Source organism: Montipora foliosa, chromosome 9, assembly GCF_036669935.1.
Source record: "Montipora foliosa isolate CH-2021 chromosome 9, ASM3666993v2, whole genome shotgun sequence".
Taxonomy (NCBI): Eukaryota; Metazoa; Cnidaria; class Anthozoa; order Scleractinia; family Acroporidae; genus Montipora; species Montipora foliosa.
The window spans coordinates 13,827,378-13,844,877 of NC_090877.1; the positions used below are offsets into that span (position 1 = coordinate 13,827,378).

The following is a 17,500-nucleotide window of genomic DNA, read 5'->3' on the forward strand; positions in this document are numbered from 1 at the left end:
GCTGGCCGAGGAAAGACCTTGAAGTGCCCCTAACCTCATTTTTTAATTCCGGAAGAGTCACATTTCAACTCCATAGAGCGGTTTTCAATTGAGTGTCGAAAGTAATTAGCGAATTGCTTTGGTTTGCATTACTTCACTCAGTGATTGGTTCAAAGTTCTCGTGCCTCTTTTTCAACCAATCAGAAGTGACTCGTGGCTCGCGTGTGCACATTTTCCAGCGCTTTGTGTCGGCTACGTGTAATTACTTCTAGTTTTGATTGGTTTACTGGATTGTCTCCGTCCTTTTGGATTGGCCAAAGTAATTACTTTAGTTTTGGTTTTACGACACTCGATTGAAACTCGCTCTATTTGAATACTAATAAGTCGGGCAGCGTGTTGTTTGTTTGTTGTTAATTTGTTACGACACTCCATTGAAACTCGCTCTAAAACAGATATTTTTACGTTAACTGGTTGCGATTTCGCTTCCAAAAGGTCTCAGGAGTTGCGTAAAGTTTACAGACAACCCTCTTTACAAAATTAGCAGCCACTTTTCTCATGACCGAGATGGTGAGAAGCACGCTTTGCATTGCAAAAATTCTCTCAAAACTGGAATGCAAAACAGCTTGCGTCATCATCTCAAGAATAGACCCAAGCCTCTCATCGGCTCGGCCATGAAACAAGCGACTGCCAATTTTGTAACCTTTGCGAAACTAAGACGGCCTTTTTTTGGAAGCGAGCTCGCAACCAGTTAACTTAAAATACATGTTTTACTGAGCTGAAATTTGACTTTTCCGGAATAAAAAAATGAGTTTAGGGGCTCTTTAAAACATAAAAAGAACCAATTTGGATAATCCGTCAATAATGTAATCACCACTACTGTGAGTGACTTAAATAATGAATTGTGCTATTCACAAAAAAACTGCACTCAACGTTTCAATAAAATGTCCCAATACCTGAAATAATTTAAATTTCTGAAACTATGATACAAAATAATTGCGCCCTGGGAAAATACAAAAATACTATCTTTTCAAGCACCACACATGAAAATAGCTCAAAATAAGAATCCTAACACTAGCATTTACCCGTGATAAAACCAATTCCTTGCTAATGGGGGAAATTCTGAAGTAGACTCGAGGGAGTCCTTTAATTCTAAAAAAGGACAAGGGTCATGTAATAACATGACGTAATGATACGAGTAAGAATACATATTCACTGAATGTTTGAATACGAAGCACAGTTGCAATGGGTCATCACTGTACTGCGCATGCCCCTAATGGACTTTCTCATTGCTACAATATTGTAACTACAATGAAGAACGTTAAGTACGTCAACTGATCAAACGAACGTCGTCAATGAAAAAGAGTACTGGCTGAGAAAATTTGCATTATATCTGATGAAGTTTCGATCACTGGCACGCGACGATCACGTCACGATCGTATCCTCGGGTCTTTTTTTTTTAAAATGACTTTGAAGTTTCTTTTGTGACTGAAGACAACTTCAAGACCTTTAACCCTATTTAAGATTCTGACCAACGAGGGAAATTGCGCAAAGCATGCCAAAATGTGCGACATGCTGTAACGTTTCTATGGACTAATAAGTGCATCTGGTGTCCTTTTTTTTTTTGATGAACGAAAATTCTTGGATTATTCGGGGGATTGGGGAAAGGGTAAAATATTCATTCGGTATCTTAAAATATTCCCTTCCCTTTGCCCCATTTTCTCTTTAATCGTGGCCATGAGGCGTGCTAAAATTCACGAAAGTCCCAAAATCTATTCGAATGGGGAAAATTATTTGCAAAAATGTGATCTGTATATTTCTAAAGTGCCCACGACCAGATTTTTTGGTTTACTTTTTTACTTGAATATGCGCGTCGTCCAAAGCACGTATGCAAAAAAGAAATGGCATATTGATTAATCGCGAATTCTTAATGAATTGTCGAAACACTCAAATTTGCCGCCTCGTATTTTGGACCAGTATTCAGGCAGGCTGCTACTGGTCAACAAAGAAGGAAAACGTCTCTTATTATGACTTGTCTTTCTCCTCTGAGAAGTTTCTCGACATCTGTAGATTACAGGCTAGTAATGATCTAATTTAAAACGAATTCCTTTAAACTTGCATTCCCAAGATCAAAACCTTCACTCTCCTAACTAGTGCCATTTGATTTCTTTGTTGGGTAGTCACGAGAATTTGGTGTTATATCAATATCACACCTCTAACGCTGATTATCACATACGGGGCAAACTTACTGAATGCTGATTGGCCGAGACGGGGGGCATTTGCCCTTAAGATCACGAGAGCACTTTTGGTAATCAATAAGGGATGATTATTCAATCCCTGATTGGTTAGCGAGTTCCTTATCTAGAGCAAGCGAAGTTACAAGAGAATCTTCTTCCAGATTAAGGTGACTCAAACCAGTTTCAACACTTGAAAGAAACGTTCTTATTAGAAGGATAGACACTACAACACTTTATCACTTAAGGTGGTTCCCTGGTATTGCACCGTGCATCCTGTTCTGCGCATGACACAGCGTAGGCCACGTTCGTATTCAGGCATGGCCAAGAGGCTTTATGGTCAAATTTCACCGCTCACTTCTGTCTTCTTTGTCTCACCAGTCTCAACGGATATTTCTAAACAAAACAATGTTTAAATTTACCCATAAAGACTCGTAGCCATGTGTGAATATTGATATATCGAACGTGGCCAAACAAATTCAAAATGCCGACCTTTCGTGCGGGAAGCTCGCTAGAAAGAAGAATGGCCGTTTTCAGAGCACAGCAGTAAAGAGCAAAACAAGTAAAATTTTAGACTCTCGCAAAATAAAAAGTAGAGTGATAGCCTTGATTATGCTTAAGTTTCATTTCAGTCCATGAAACCGCGCTATCGGGGAGACGTGTTGTCGAGGAGTCGAGCTTGGTTTGCTTTCTGTTTTCTCGTAAACGAGGTTGGTGACCTATCTCTTTTTTGGCATGATTCTATTCTCTTACTCCTCCTCTTAAATTTGTGCTGTAAAAAAAATTTAAAAATTTACGTTGGAAAAAAAAGTTTCATGGAAAAAAGTATTCGTAGCCATCACTCGTACACACAAAATTGTCTCCTCGAGAGACAGTGCCTTTTCAAGACGCGTGCCTGTGCCATAAAACAAGCATTAAATTATTCCTTTTAAACAATACAATACACCTGTTTTGTTATTTCAAGAATCACGTCAAAGCTGTGCTTCCTGTTCTGGCAAAAAGTAGCGTGAACCGATGGAACAAACTTGTCCTTAAAAGATTAAGTCGCAATGATTCAATGAGTAACTTGAGCAAGTTAAATCTCGCAGTTAAATCACTCGAGCTTGGTGACCTATTTTTTTAATTGCCCATTTCGAGTCACCATAATGTAGGGAACAATCCAAAAAAGTTTTAAGAAAATCTTACGACAACTTCTATTACTAAGGAATCACCTTAACAGCAATGTTATGGAACCCTATCAAACACCAATTATTGCTGAAAAAGATTTGGTCAATTTATGACGTTAAAAGTTACCGTGGCAACAGGAAAGCTTTGCAAAAACACCCCACATTTTGGCTTTCATATCTCAAAACCGAACTGGGTAACCCCCATTTTTTATTTGTGAAATGTAATTAGCATGCCAGATTGAAACTTTCTGCAAAGTTTAAAAAAAGGTTGTGGAGCGGATTCAGAGCCACCTTAAATAATTGAAAATTAAGGTAGCTCTGAATCCGTTCCACAATTTTTTTTTTTACTTTGCAGAGAGCTTCATCTTGGCCTGCTGATCCCTTTTGTGCAATAAAAAATTGCCATGGTAACTTGTTACCTCACAAAAGTGACTGCATCTTGTTCAGCATAAATTGATGTTTCACATGGTGCCGTAACATTGCTGTTATGTGATAAAGTGTTGTAGTGTCAATCCTTCTCATAACAAAGTCTCTTAAAAGTGTTGAGCTGGTTTGAACCACCTTAAACTACGTTTTTGTCCACATGTAAAATACATTTTAAGCCCTGTTTCTGTTGACAGCAACGATTTATTGAATTGAACTTTAACCGAATGGGAGCGTGTTGACTGTCATTTGTCGCGGCACTGAACGGGGCTTTGATTTTGCCCTTTATGCTATAAACATGTAATCGCAATGTGTCCTTGTGCAATTAAGGATTAATTCCCCTTTTACTTTCAACGTTTTCCAAATTGCCCTCGTCGCAAACCTTTGAAAATACGCGTGAAATTAATCCTTAATCCTTATGCGATTACATATACTAATTAATTCCATTCTTAATAACAGTCGGTTTGACATTTCATTGAAATTGTGAAGAGATTTGGATTTCGATCACTCCTGGGAGTCAAGGGGTAAATGTTTTCGTGAAACGCAAATTTCAACCTGACTGAAGCCGTCTCTCATATCTCTACACTATTGATTTGTGAATCTACGTTACAGAAATATAAATTGAAAGTAAAAAAGGCGTTTATCCTTAATCGCATAAATTTCTTCGCAAGACGCAGTTCGGGAACGTGTGAATTCAGTTTAGAAAGTGACACATCTGTGGTCCTGGGCACTTTGCAGATTCGTACTTGGATACTTTGAACAGCACGTGAATGCTACGTATGAATTCACCTGACTAGAGGTTAGAAATCATTTGCGGGCAGTTGAAGACTAGTGTGATGTGTGGCAGCAGAAAATGAGTCTTCCTCGTCGTCATCATCTCTTGGATTCTTTGTATCATGCACAAGTTTTTCCATGAGAAACCTCTTATCTCTTCCTTCCTGAAATATCACACGAGAGAAACTTGCTGTAACTTTAGGAACACTGTCTACATATCCAGCTGCTGAACAAAAACGAATTTGAAGGGGGGGGGGGGGGAAGGGGAAGGACGAGGGGGAGGACGGGGAAGGGGACAGGAACGGGGAGGGGAAAGGGGGCTGGGGCTGGGTTAGCCATGTCCAGAAATGCTCCCAATAAGACTCAAGCTGATTTTAATAAGCGTCACGAAGTGTCCCGTTGCCCTTCTCCCCAACTTCAACATCTCTTGCGTCTCGGAATAGAGACAATAAACGTTACAAAGTGTCCCCCAAATGCCACTCGTCAAGTAAGGATAAATACCTTATTGTTAAAAATAGGTAGCAAAGGCTTAGCCTTAAAGTGCCCCTGTGATTAAAAAAAAAAACACTTCCTTTTTTTCTTCAGATTTTTAATGTGTGTTTGTTTACACCAGGCAAAATTTTGAACTTTGATTTTTATCCAAAGGCCGTTTACTTTGAGTGTAAGTTTTGGATTTTACGGTCCGCCATTACTCACGATCAAAACTGATCGACTTGCTTAACGTTCGTTGAGCCTTTGACGTCATTTTCTCCTCGCTCCAGCACTCTCAGGATCTTAAAGTTAACAATGGCGAACCATTAAATAGGAAAGTTCCAGTTAAAATAAACAGGTGTCTTTTTGAAATCAAGGCCTCAAACTTGGGTCACTTGGTGTGTAGTTAATATAGTTTTGAATCCAAAGAAAAATAAGTACATGTATTGATTTTTTTGGTCAGGGACATTTCGTGTTTGATGTCAAAATCTGGCCTACAATCTTGCTAATCGTAGCTTACCAGAACCAACTGATCCTTGAGCATTTCAATCATGTGCAAATGAGACTTCATCATGGATCTGAAGTAGTAGAGCATCAGACTGGAAAATCAAAAACAACGAATTAGACTACAATATACTTTCTATAGCTCATTCTATGATTTGATTGCCACCATTTTGATATTCTTTTGATTTAACTGAAATGATTCCTTGTTTCCTGGTTCTTAAGCTCAAAAGTCAAAAGAATAATTCCCTTCAATGAGTCACCCATGGCATGCACTGTAACCGTCGATCAAACGGTTTTTTTTCTTGGGGGTTGGGTCGGAGAGGAAATTGACAGACAGAGGAAACGGGTGATAATACCCAATTCACAAGGCTTTCGTGAAAGCATAGTTATAATAGAGGGGAATGGTTATGAAACCCGACGAATTTCTTTTTTGTAGGTTTTTGATCTCTTTTTTGGCCTTGACCGTGCACAAAACACAATAGCTGTTTACTCTGTACTGAGGAACTAACCAATAGAAACGTGTTGGTTACGTAATTCATACATAGTGACGTGTCTGAGAACAAAACAAAAGATCGTGCTCGGTCATGGACTTTCCAACCTAAATCTTGACATCTTTGTTTGCTCTCCTTTGATGTTTGCCGAGCTTCAAAACCAGTCCCCTCTATTAACTATGGTGAAAGCAAGGGCCAAGAGTTTCTCAAAACTTTTTCTTTGTATTTTCAAGAGGAAAACATTTCGAGTAACGAAACTTTGTGGAATTTTTGGCGTCTCTGACCAAGAAAGCAAGTTCAAAAGTTCATTTTTTCAGAATTTCTAATTAATTCAAACTTTGTTTCACGATGTTGTACCCAATTCAAACCCTTTGGGAATAAAATGTTTTGTTCCAAGTAGTTCCATATCATTTAAATGTGAATGCTTCATTATCATGCAAATGAAATACACAAAGATTCTTAAAGTGCCCCTGTGATAAAAAAAAAAATCACTTCCTTTTTTTCTTCAGATTTTGAAATTGTGTTTGCTTAGCATCTGACTGGCAAAATTTAGAGCTTTGATTTTCATCCAAAGGCCGTTTAATTTGAGTATAACTTTTGGATTTCCGCCATTACTCACGTTCAAACCTGACCGATTGGACCTCAGAGGGTTGGATCCACGGAAAGTGATATATGCAAATATATGAAATATGCAAAACGCGAGTCTTAAAGTCTGAAAGCCCAAAACTCCTGTGCTGCATATTAATTCTGTGGCGTACACACGCATTGCATTCTTAAACTGGTGAGCCTTTGACGTCATTTTCTCCTCCATCCAGTTCTCTCAAGATCTTAAAGTTAGTAATGGCGGACAATTAAATAGGAAAATTCCAGTTAGAATATACGAGTGTCTGTTTGAAATCCTGGCTTAAAACTTTGGTCGCTAAGTGTTTAGTTAACGTAGTTTTGAAATCCAAAGAAAAATACTAAGAATTGATTTTTTGGTCACAGGGGCACTTTCACCCCGAAAGTCGAGATTTGAATCGGGTACAACAATGAGTTAGCCGAATCGGTCTATTGCTTTTCGTGGCCGAAACGTTGACGGGCTGTTTATCAATCTACGAATATAAAGAAATCTAAGAAGATTGTTTCAAAATGGAAAGACAAAGAAGTAAGTAAACTTTGACCCATTCCTCTACTTTGACATTAATCATACTGAAGATAAGATGTAGACATGTCGAGGAGAAAGTGATTACTCTAAGCAAACGAGTTTAGGTTTACTTTAAGTTCTTACCAGATAATCATCAGCACAGGGAAAATAAACGCTGCTGTGCTTATATAGTTTATTATCTCTTGAATCCAAGCTGGCCAAGTATTAATCTCGTCACTTAAAACCCCAAGAATTCTTTTTGAATCGACACAGTCCACATTACTACGGAAAAAATACACCACGTAAGTTTGTTGCACAAAAACGTAACCCAAGCTTGATGACTAAAAATAACAGACTCACCAAAGGGAGCGTTTTCAGGTGATTTTCTCTCCAGTAGACGTTCAAATCAGATTTCTTAACAATTTAGATCATTATTCCTCTTATTAAAGTGACTTGAAATGGAAAAACAAATGTATGGAGCCTTGTTTGCCAAGCCGGTAAATACACCTGCCCTGGCGCAAGTTACCCATGAAAACGGCTGCTATCAAGGCCCGAAAACAGAAGACGTGGAGGCCACTTTATTATAATGGAGTTACAGGCTAAAAACTTAATCATGTTTAGCCAAGAAAAAAGAGCATTGGGGGTCACTGTTCCCCTATTTATTTATCGAGAAATATCTTTATTAATTAGTACAATGCTAACCAGCTTACCTGAACGGACCTTGGCATGAAGGCCTCACCCTGAAATTTAAAACGAAAAGCCAATGAAACAGAAAGGCAAGCACAATTGTGCACTGCTTGCGTAGGTGGTAAGAACAGGTCTGGAGCGATCATTATTTACTTCTTACGTTAAAAGCTAAAAGATGGTAGTGCCAATAGACCAATTTCGATATATTAAAATTCAGTCCAAAACAAAGGCATCATCTCGAGGCTGTGGGGAATAAACTGGTACAAATCCTTATATTTATTCCCCAGAGCCTCGAGATGATGTCTTTTGTTTAGGACTGAATTTTAATATATCGAAATTGGTCTATTTTTATGTCTTCCGCTCAGTAACCTGGCTCATATGAAAGTGAGGCTGCTTTGAACGACGTGGAAAAATGTATTAAGGACGGTGCCTACTAATTTAATGGTATTTTTGCGCGGTTTACTGAATATGCGGGAAAAGCAGATCTTAACAAGTGTTATTGGAATCCAAAAAGAAAATTGGGGGTAACCGAGCATTTTTCGAAGATAATTAATCAACAATATCAAAGCCATGCATGGCGTCCTTTTCTAAATTGAAGCTTAATTATCTCTGAAAAATGCTGGTTACCCCCAATTTTCTTTTTGGATACCAACAGCACTTGCTAAGTTCCGCTTTCTCCACATAGTTTTGAACCGCGCAAAATATCGCTGTATTAATAAGCACCGCCGATAGGAAATCCGAGTATCTCGAGATGCGCAGAACGTATGCGCAGTAACAATAGTAGCCACCGTCCTTAAGGTGATTCCCTTGTCTTGCACAGCGCATCTCATACTGCGCATAAAATTAATTGCGACTTCGGAGATGGCGGAATTTCACGCCGGCCATCTGAAGAGAGGCTACAAAGGCCGCGTTGCTGTTCAAGAGCTTTTAAGTACAATCATGATAACTCTTCTCGGTTAAGAAGGTGTTGTTGCGGAATTTCCTTTCACGAAAAATGATCATTTTGGAGTCGAAATTGCCCTTTGCCACCCATTTATCATAGTGTTGCGAAGAAACGACCCCGGTGACCCTCCATGGTTTTATTTACTCGTAATAGGTATAGGGAAAACATTTTTTAAGGAGAAAAAAAGTTGGATTTTCGAAGTTGCAGTATTTATCTGTAAATGACGTGAAACTGCATTTGGAGCCTGACACTGAGTGCAAGGTGATGACTGTAGCGGTCCAATTAATTTGCTTACATTTCTTTGCAAGATTGAGCAATTTGAAATCACTTTACTTAAAAACTATAGCCCGGAACTAATCCTCCGGGAATCGAAATCTATTTTTATGCAAATACTTTCTTTTGTTTCAGCAATCCAATATGGCTGCTGACGGGAGCAGGCCGTGAGAACTGAAGATGTTAAAGTCACGGCAATGGACATGTACGAGTACAAGGAAGGATTACGGTTTTGCAAACGTTGGCCGTCTGACCTTGTAGCTCAGTCGGTAGAGCAGCGTTGATCTAACCCGAAGGTCATGGGTTCAATTCCCATCCAGGTCAGACGTTTTTCTCTGTCCTTGTGTGGGCCCATTTCCATTAGTAGGGCTAACGCTCACATGGTTCATATGGGGTAGAAAGTTATCACTTCACATTACACTCTAATCATCTAATTATCAGCCATTCGTTCTCTTGTGTGTCTTTATGCTGCTCAGGCAAAGTCCAAAAATCAATGCAGTCACATAGAAGATCTTACCTTGTAATGCCCCAACCAACGGCAACAAGACACATAAGAAAGGAAATCAAAAGTAACACCGTAAACAGGTAATTGGAACGCGTTCCCTGATAAACCTTCTGAGATGGTTCGTTGTTATACATCAATGCAACCTAAGCACAAAAGAAGCATTGTTACAAGTTGCTATAGGAATTGTGCTGGTCAATACATCAAAGTTAATCAACGAACTGGTTATGAAACGTCAATAAGCTAGTTTTGAAACCTGCAGGAACACGGTCGAAGTTCAGAGCAATAATTTGCATTTTTCATTGTTCTTTACGAAATAAATACTTTTTTTTCCCCCTCTAAAACTCGACTTCATGCTTTTGTTCGCGCACAACTGGACTGTTTAGGGTCATGTTGGGAAGGTGCAACAATCCTGTAGTAGTACAATCCTTAGCCAGGGATAAACATTAACATTGCAATTTAATAGGGCTTGCGGGAATATTTTATCATTGGGTTAGAATGAGTGTAAGCAAGTAACATGCAGTTGCAAAAAAAAGAATGGAAGCTAGAAAAAAGTGCTAAGCCTGCATGATCCACTCAAGAACATTATCATACTGTCATGCCCCCGCAAGCGAAGAACAGCCTTTTGTTTGCATTACGCCAGTTAAACCGAAAATGGAACGAATGTGCAAGAAAATGGCTTTTCGTTTTCTTTTTTTTTTTTTTTTTTTTTTTTTGCCAGTAGTGCCCTATAATATAGCGCTTGCATTCAGATTTCCATCCGTACTATTGCGCAAACAACTCAATGAGCAAACGAGGAAACATTCGATGAGGAAGCAAAAGGGAATATTTTTGCTTTTTAAGTAAACTTTGCTTAACCAAAGATTTCACGCAAACGGGGAAACATTTCGGCAAAAACAACGCTTCCTCGTTTGCGGGGGAGCGTTAGCTTAAAACACACAAATATATACAGTTATGATGAGAGCACTGCATGCAACTCGCTTCCACGTCTGCTTCAACATATTATATTCCAATAATCTACTACTCTTGTTCGTGCAAGTTCAAGGCAAACCAGCAAACCAACACAGAAGACTTCACACCAAGCTTCCTTACCGTTGCCTGGTTTTAGAACTGATTCACAAATGTAACTAACGAAATACCTTTTCAACATAGAACACGATAAAAAGCTTGACCACGGCCATGGCTGGCATAAGCGGACTGAAAAATGTTCCAATCCTACGAGAGCAAAAAAAATACTGTCAATAAGAGTCCAAGTGCGATGTTTTTATGCCGGTAATTTTCTTTTACTGGGCATCTGATGGGCACATTGATATCACAAAGAATTCGCAAAACAACAACATGGAAAAAAAAATTAGTATGAAAATGTATGACCCCGTCGTTTTCTATCACAACTTTTGGAACGTTCACGCAAAGTACAAATCGAGTTTTACGATAGTCGCATCATAATATTGCCCGTGTTGTAGGGCGTGAATTATAAAAAGGAATAATCACGAAATACTGGTGATAGCACTTAGTTATGTGATTCGGAATCAGCATTTTGGTTATCGTTGTTTTCAAACAACTAGCACACTATATATACGGCCAAAAATCTTCCCGGGCGAGACTCCATATTTAAGACTCCAAGTACTTTTGGTTTCGTGGTTCGTTTTAAGATTTTCAACGCCTTGAGGTCGAATTTCCAGGTTGAACGAAAAATGCTGATGACTTGTGTCGTTATCATGTCCTACCATATACGAAAACCAGAAAATACAAACGCATATGAGCTTGCTGCAGGAGAAACCACTTGTGTGCCAATGAATAAATGACGCTCATTTACACGTGACAAGAAACGATCGGCTAGACACTTTTTTTCATTTGCATTGATTGCTTAACGAAAATTCGATTGCACCAATCAAAAGTTACAACTGATTCTTTGAGCCATTCAGTAGAAAAGTTTTTTTTTCATCCAATCAGAGGCCGAGATTGCCAGCCAATGAGAAGCCAAGCTCAGGTCTGAAATGAATGTATGTTGTATTATTGCAAAACAACCGTTCATAAAGGTTTAGTACTGTTCGTAGAGTGAAGATAATTTTAATCGCATGTAAGAAATATATTGCAAACTGTAAGTTATTGTGAGCAACGTATTGTAATTTGTAAATAACTCTCTTTTGGAAACAAAAGACGAGACAAAAGTGTCAAACTCACCAAATTAAGCATTCCCCATAAACTAATGTCAAAACATGCTTTGGGATATCAAATTCTGGAAGTCCAATAGGTAATTTCTTGAAACAAGCTGTGTGCTTGTACAACAGCCTGTTGAGTGCAAGCAACCAAAAACAAGATTAGCAAACGATAGGCACGAGCAAATGGATATAAAACACACACTGTTTTAAAGTGCCCCTAACCCCAAAATGTTTTTTTCGCTAAAATGAATCTTTGCACTTGCTCGAAACGCATTGCGGCAATTTTTTCCTTTTTCTAACAAATTCTGCCATTTTATAGGCTTCGAAAGTTGCGAAAATCCAAGCATCTTTTGTTCACGACCGAGTCAGAAGGGGAGTGGGTCTATTCCTGATGTGACGTCACAAACTGATTTACATTGCATTAGCTCTTTGTAAACATGCATGCAAAGTAGATTGTGACGTCACATCAGGAATAGACCCATTCCCCTTCTGACTCGGTCGTGAACTAAAGATGCTTGGATTTTCGCAACTTTCGAAGCCTATAGAATGGCAGAATTTGATAGAAAAAGGAAAAAATTGCCGCAATGCGTTTCGAACAGGTGCAAAGATTCATTTTAGCGAAAAAAACATTTTGGGGTTAGGGGCACTTTAAGTCAATCAAAACTGAGTACTTTTTTCATGTACAGTGTTAATTAAGTTAAAGGATTCTCACTCATAAGCCGTGTTTTCACGACAGCCGTAGTCTCGCTTCAACATTCCTGAAAGTGGTTTGTGAGCAGAATTCGTTGAGCGACTTAGACTAGGTTTAAACTGGAGGAAATTCTTCCGGATTCGTGACAAATCCGGAACGTTTTAGTACCGGATTGGTTTCGCTGTTTACACACAAGAGGACAAATCCGAAGTAAAAACTCCACGGTTTGGTCATGTCTCCGAAGATTTTGAATCCGGAGTTCAAAGAGGAAACTTTGAACCCGAAAGCTTTTGAATCCGAAGAGTTTTGTCGTGTAAACGATTTTCTCTCGATTCCGGATATTCTTCCGCCTGCGATCTTTTGAGTTTGCGTCGAATGACGAAGCAACACTGAGCTTGGTAACCATTCCATCACGAATGTTCCCGGAGTTGTAGTTGTGTGTAAACGGTCAGGAATCCGAATATCCTTTCCGTGTAAACGCCTACGAATCCGAATACTCTAAAACTGATAAACCCGGTAACATTTACGAATCCGGAAAATCTCCTCTGGTGTAAACCTAGTCTTAAAAATGACACGTGTTTTCACGGGTAAGATTAAATGAGGAGAGCACGTGCCAATACAATAATAAAAGTAATAAAAATAGCGCGCCTGTTGTATTTCCGATTTGAATAACCGCAAGCGACTCTTCATTGGCCGAAAGCAATTGCCAACTCGCTTAAGCTACCTTGGTTTGGTGGCTTAAATTTAATGAGAATTCCATCGAAGTTTGCCGACTCGCTTAACTTTAAGCGAGTTGGAAAAGCAACTGTTTTCACGCGATTTCCGGTTGTAATTCGCTAAGCGACCTTAAAAACTGCTGGTGAAAACACGGCCATTATCAAACGTTAGACTGACATTTCACGTGCCAGTTTTTTTTTTTTTTTTTTTTTTTCAGTTTTTCACTAATTACCGCAGCACTTATGCGCACGCGCAAATAATTGAAACTCACTTCCAGACTGTGGTCACCACAAGTGCTACAACAACTTGTAAGAAGAAATCGATCCAAATCAACATGTACATTTGAGAGGCAATCTGGTTCTCCCAGTTCTGAAATAAGACAAAAATAAACTTGCGTTCACGTTAAATGATGATTAGGATTTTAGTGCACCAATTTTATGCCCAAATATGAACAAAATAAGATCGAAGCTGCACGGGCGGGAAAATGCACGAGCCACGTTACATCCAAATAAGAAGATTTTAAAACTTAAAAAACCCCAGCTCTCAACCAGAGTTAAACGCTCCAAGGTCATGAGCTTCTGATTTTAATTAATTTTTCTTACTTTTTTTGTAAGTATTTATTTATTATATGGCTCTTGTTTCTGGCCGATGTAACGCGCGCTTTGATTGGCTAAGAGAAGCTAGGCCCGAAGACATTATTCTCTCGTAATGCCCACGGGCCGATTATGGATTATGCAAATTAGCTTTTTCCTTTTTTAGAACCGTTCTGTTGGCCATATAGACCGAATGCATAAATCGCGGCCAAAAAAATATTCTTTTGTTTATGTGCTAATTAGACACTCACTAGCCTCGTAGGCATGTACAAAATACAAAAGAAATGTTGCTTGAGGACGAGGCTAGTGAGTCTAATTAGCTCATAAACAAAAGAATATTTTTTTGGCCGCCATTTATGCATTCGGTCTATGATAAACAACTTCATAACCTCGACCGTTCGGCTCGCTATCGCTCGGTCAATACGGCAAGGCCTCAGCTTGAGATTTTGCTGTAACGAACTCGCTCTCGGTTATTAAGTAGTTAGTAATAAGAGTACGAATAAAGGTTTTTGTTGTTGTTGTTGTTGGTTAACTGACAGACTAACAATGACGACAAGGGGTTCGGAATGGAAAGCGTGCATCAACATTGCAGGGATAAAATTGGCATGAACTGTGTGGGTGTATGAGGAGAAAATTTAAAACGCTTCGTCACGTTCTCACGTCCTCTACACAACCTGAAATTTGGTCAGTTCACTTCAGGACGAGGACGGCAACGAAATATACCAAAATGAAAAACGGACGTTCAGAGCTTTTGTTTTTGCTCATTAAGGCCCGTTTACACGGTACGATTGTCGGCCAGTTTTGTCGGGCGGATAAATCGTACCGTGTAAATTGGGTAAAACTTGTAATTTTTCATCAAAAGTTTTTGCCGTTGTCCTTTTAGTCTCCGCCATTTTGAAAGCTTTTTAAGCATTTATGCGCATTACCCACTCGTGTGCACTTTGATTGACATGGCGGTCTCTCTCGGAGTGTCGGCCCGACTTCAAAAAATTTGTCGATTCGGTCGTTAATCGACTGTCAAAATACACCCAAGATTTACGCTCCGATGTCCCCCCCGGGGGGGGGGGGGTACTTGGGTCAATTTTCGCCGCTGGCCTCTCAAAACCCCTAACCCTTTATAGTCAATGGCCAATTATTGACCTCATCTTAGTCACTTTTTTTTCTTTAGGGTAAATGCAATTTTAGCGACCCCAACTTAGTCACTTTCTGTTTATGCATAAACCTTACATAAAGTATTTTAATTGTAATTTCAAAACAGAATGTAATGCGACTAGTAAGTATTAAATCAACAGCGCTGCAGTTATTTCTGTAAGAGCTTTTACCTTTTTTACCGCGAATCTTTCCATTTTTAAATCCCACTAGCTAGAATTTTCTTACCCCCAAAATTCCGACAATTTGCGACCCCATTCTAGTAACTCTGTCAGGAAAATGTAACCCCATTATAGTCAATTCAGTTGTGAAAATGCGACCCCATCCAGCGGCACATCTCCATTAGCCCACTAATAGGAAGTACCCCCCCCCCCACCCCCACCCGCCGGGCTCCAACGCCGTCGGGCCAAGAAATCGTACCGTGTAAAGCCTGGTTTACACTGCGACATATGCATAAACATAAGCATAAGCATAACGAAGTTCACTCATGTTGCATAAAGATAAGAGAAGTGATATACGCAAGCGCAGTTTGCTTCGGAAAAAATTCGCTGGAGAATGGGACGAGCAACGTTTCCGAAATGACGGACGAAGAAGAAATTCTCCTCCTACTATTACTCCTTCTGCTTTATTGAAGAAGACGACGGCGACAAGAAAGAGAACGAAAAAGCAGACTGAAGAGGTCCTGTTGGGTATTTTCTAAGGGATATTTTCCGAAAGACGAAAGAACGAGGAGACTCGGGAACTGGAACCAGCGGACTGAGAAGTTTATTTCTGGCGATTTGTCACAAAGACAGGGATAATTGCGAACCGCCCCAGCAAGTTTCTTGTAAAAAAAAAAAAAAGCAGTACCTTCGGACGCCATCTTAGGCACTATTAACTTGAATATCCGTTGGCATAAAAACATCTGACACCTCGGTCTCATGCTTATGTTTATGTTGCCCCCGGTTTACACAGTTATAAACGTCACACAAGCATTAGCATAAGAAAATGGAAACGATTCCTTTTTCTTATGCTTGTGTTTGTCACTCCCAGTTTACACAGCTTTTGCTTATGTTTATGCTTATGCTTATGTCACAGTGTAAACCAGGCTTAAACCGGCCTTTAGAGCTAGTGTTTTGTGGAATTCTCGTAGCAGTCCTTGTCGTCTTTGCGTAGCGCTTCCTAATATTCAAACTGCCAACTACTGAAATGAAAGAGCTTTTCGTTTCAGCAGGCAACAATGCTCATGAGGAAAGAACAATAATGATAGCTGAGGTAGACAATATCTGGGCTATTTTAAAACTAACCACTGTGAGGACTACGTTGAAGAGACAACATCAGAGAACTTAATTTAGGGGAGAGAAATAATTCAAATTTATCCTCAAGTGTTCACGTTGTTGTTTTGTTGATGACGGCAAAGAAAAAGCACGCGCGTGTTTTAGACACGGACGGCAACCGGAAGTGACCTTTCTTCCCTTTTAACCTGTTTTCATAAAACCACATTTACATTGCTAAGTATCTTTTCTCCATTAGCGATGATTAGTATAAAAATTTGGGAGACACCGCTGTTCTGGCACGCGAAATTTTCTCTTCCGGTTGCCGTCCTCCTCTCAAAAACGTGCGTGCTTAAGGGCCCACTGACGGATTTTTCGCGCGTTGCTAAGGACGTGAAATGTGACTTCCGGTGACTGACGTCATCATATCGTGAGCTGACCAGAAAACAAACCCACTCACAAGCAAAAATCACCGCACGAACATTTGTTTCCATCGAAGGTTTTTCTCGCGCTCTCTATCTCAGATCAACTGCCAATAAGCAAATGAACTGACTTCCGGTTTGAAAAACGCTAAATTTCCGGCGGTCTTTAAATTGAATAATTCTATTTTTTTTTCCATACAGTACGATTCACCCTAAAATTCAGAATATAGCTAAGCAATGGTTTTTTCAAATCAGCCTTTTTGAAAATGTTATGGGTATTTCAGTATCGTTTATCTCTTTAAAAAGAACATTTTTCAAAATAAAAAGAAAACCATGCTTGGCTGGGTGCAAAAACGAATACAAATTACCAAACAACTGATTAAATACCCAAATTAAGTAGCACGTAGACAAATTTAGAGTTTTCTTTTATTGGTCACGTGACCATGGGCGTGGCATGATGACGTCGTATTTAGGGCCATTGGTTTGCAAAAGTTGGAAACTGTCCAAAATAATGCCAAATTCTCTCAAATTACTTAACCATTACAGCCTTAGCAACGCACCCCAAAAAAACACATCAGTGGGCCCTTAAGCTCTCTAATGACGACCACCACCACCGCTCAATAACGCTACTTTAGTGTGGCTCTTCTGCAGCCATTGCTACAATACCACTGTCAATGAGCAATAATATGAAACAATAATATTTTACCTGCTGGCAACAGTTCTCTGGGTTCTTACTACATCTACTTTCCACTTCTACATAAAGTGTTATCATCAAGACAGCTATTGAGGCTAGCTTCAACAGCACAGTCCTGCATGAAAAAAATTATAAGAACACAATCAATCAATATTACGTAAAAGAAAGAAAGTGAAAGCAAGACAATAGTTGTCTGGTGTAGAGTAGCTGTTCTGTCTTGTGTGTGTTATTAAATACATGTAGAAGTTT

General features: G+C 39.3%; 1 protein-coding gene across 2 annotated transcripts in view; it reads right to left on the reverse strand.

Annotated features, from left to right (window-relative positions):
* Positions 1-17,500, reverse strand: part of LOC137969449 (transmembrane channel-like protein 7) — a 30,532-nt gene that overhangs the window by 1,024 nt on the left and 12,008 nt on the right. Inside the window, exons 10-19 of one of the 2 annotated variants that reach the window (XM_068815687.1) lie at positions 17,264-17,366; positions 13,412-13,509; positions 11,755-11,862; positions 10,710-10,785; positions 9,586-9,716; positions 7,876-7,905; positions 7,310-7,447; positions 5,565-5,643; positions 4,589-4,737; positions 1-2,982 (exon numbers count right to left, since the gene is read on the reverse strand). The exon at positions 1-2,982 is cut by the window's left edge and continues 1,024 nt beyond it. In XM_068815687.1, coding sequence (XP_068671788.1) covers positions 4,600-4,737; positions 5,565-5,643; positions 7,310-7,447; positions 7,876-7,905; positions 9,586-9,716; positions 10,710-10,785; positions 11,755-11,862; positions 13,412-13,509; positions 17,264-17,366 — 901 coding nt within the window. In that variant the 3' untranslated portion in view covers positions 1-2,982; positions 4,589-4,599. Of the gene's footprint in view, positions 4,738-5,564; positions 5,644-7,309; positions 7,448-7,875; positions 7,906-9,585; positions 9,717-10,709; positions 10,786-11,754; positions 11,863-13,411; positions 13,510-17,263; positions 17,367-17,500 lie in introns of both variants that reach the window. The other variant, XM_068815686.1, reaches the window with a different exon arrangement.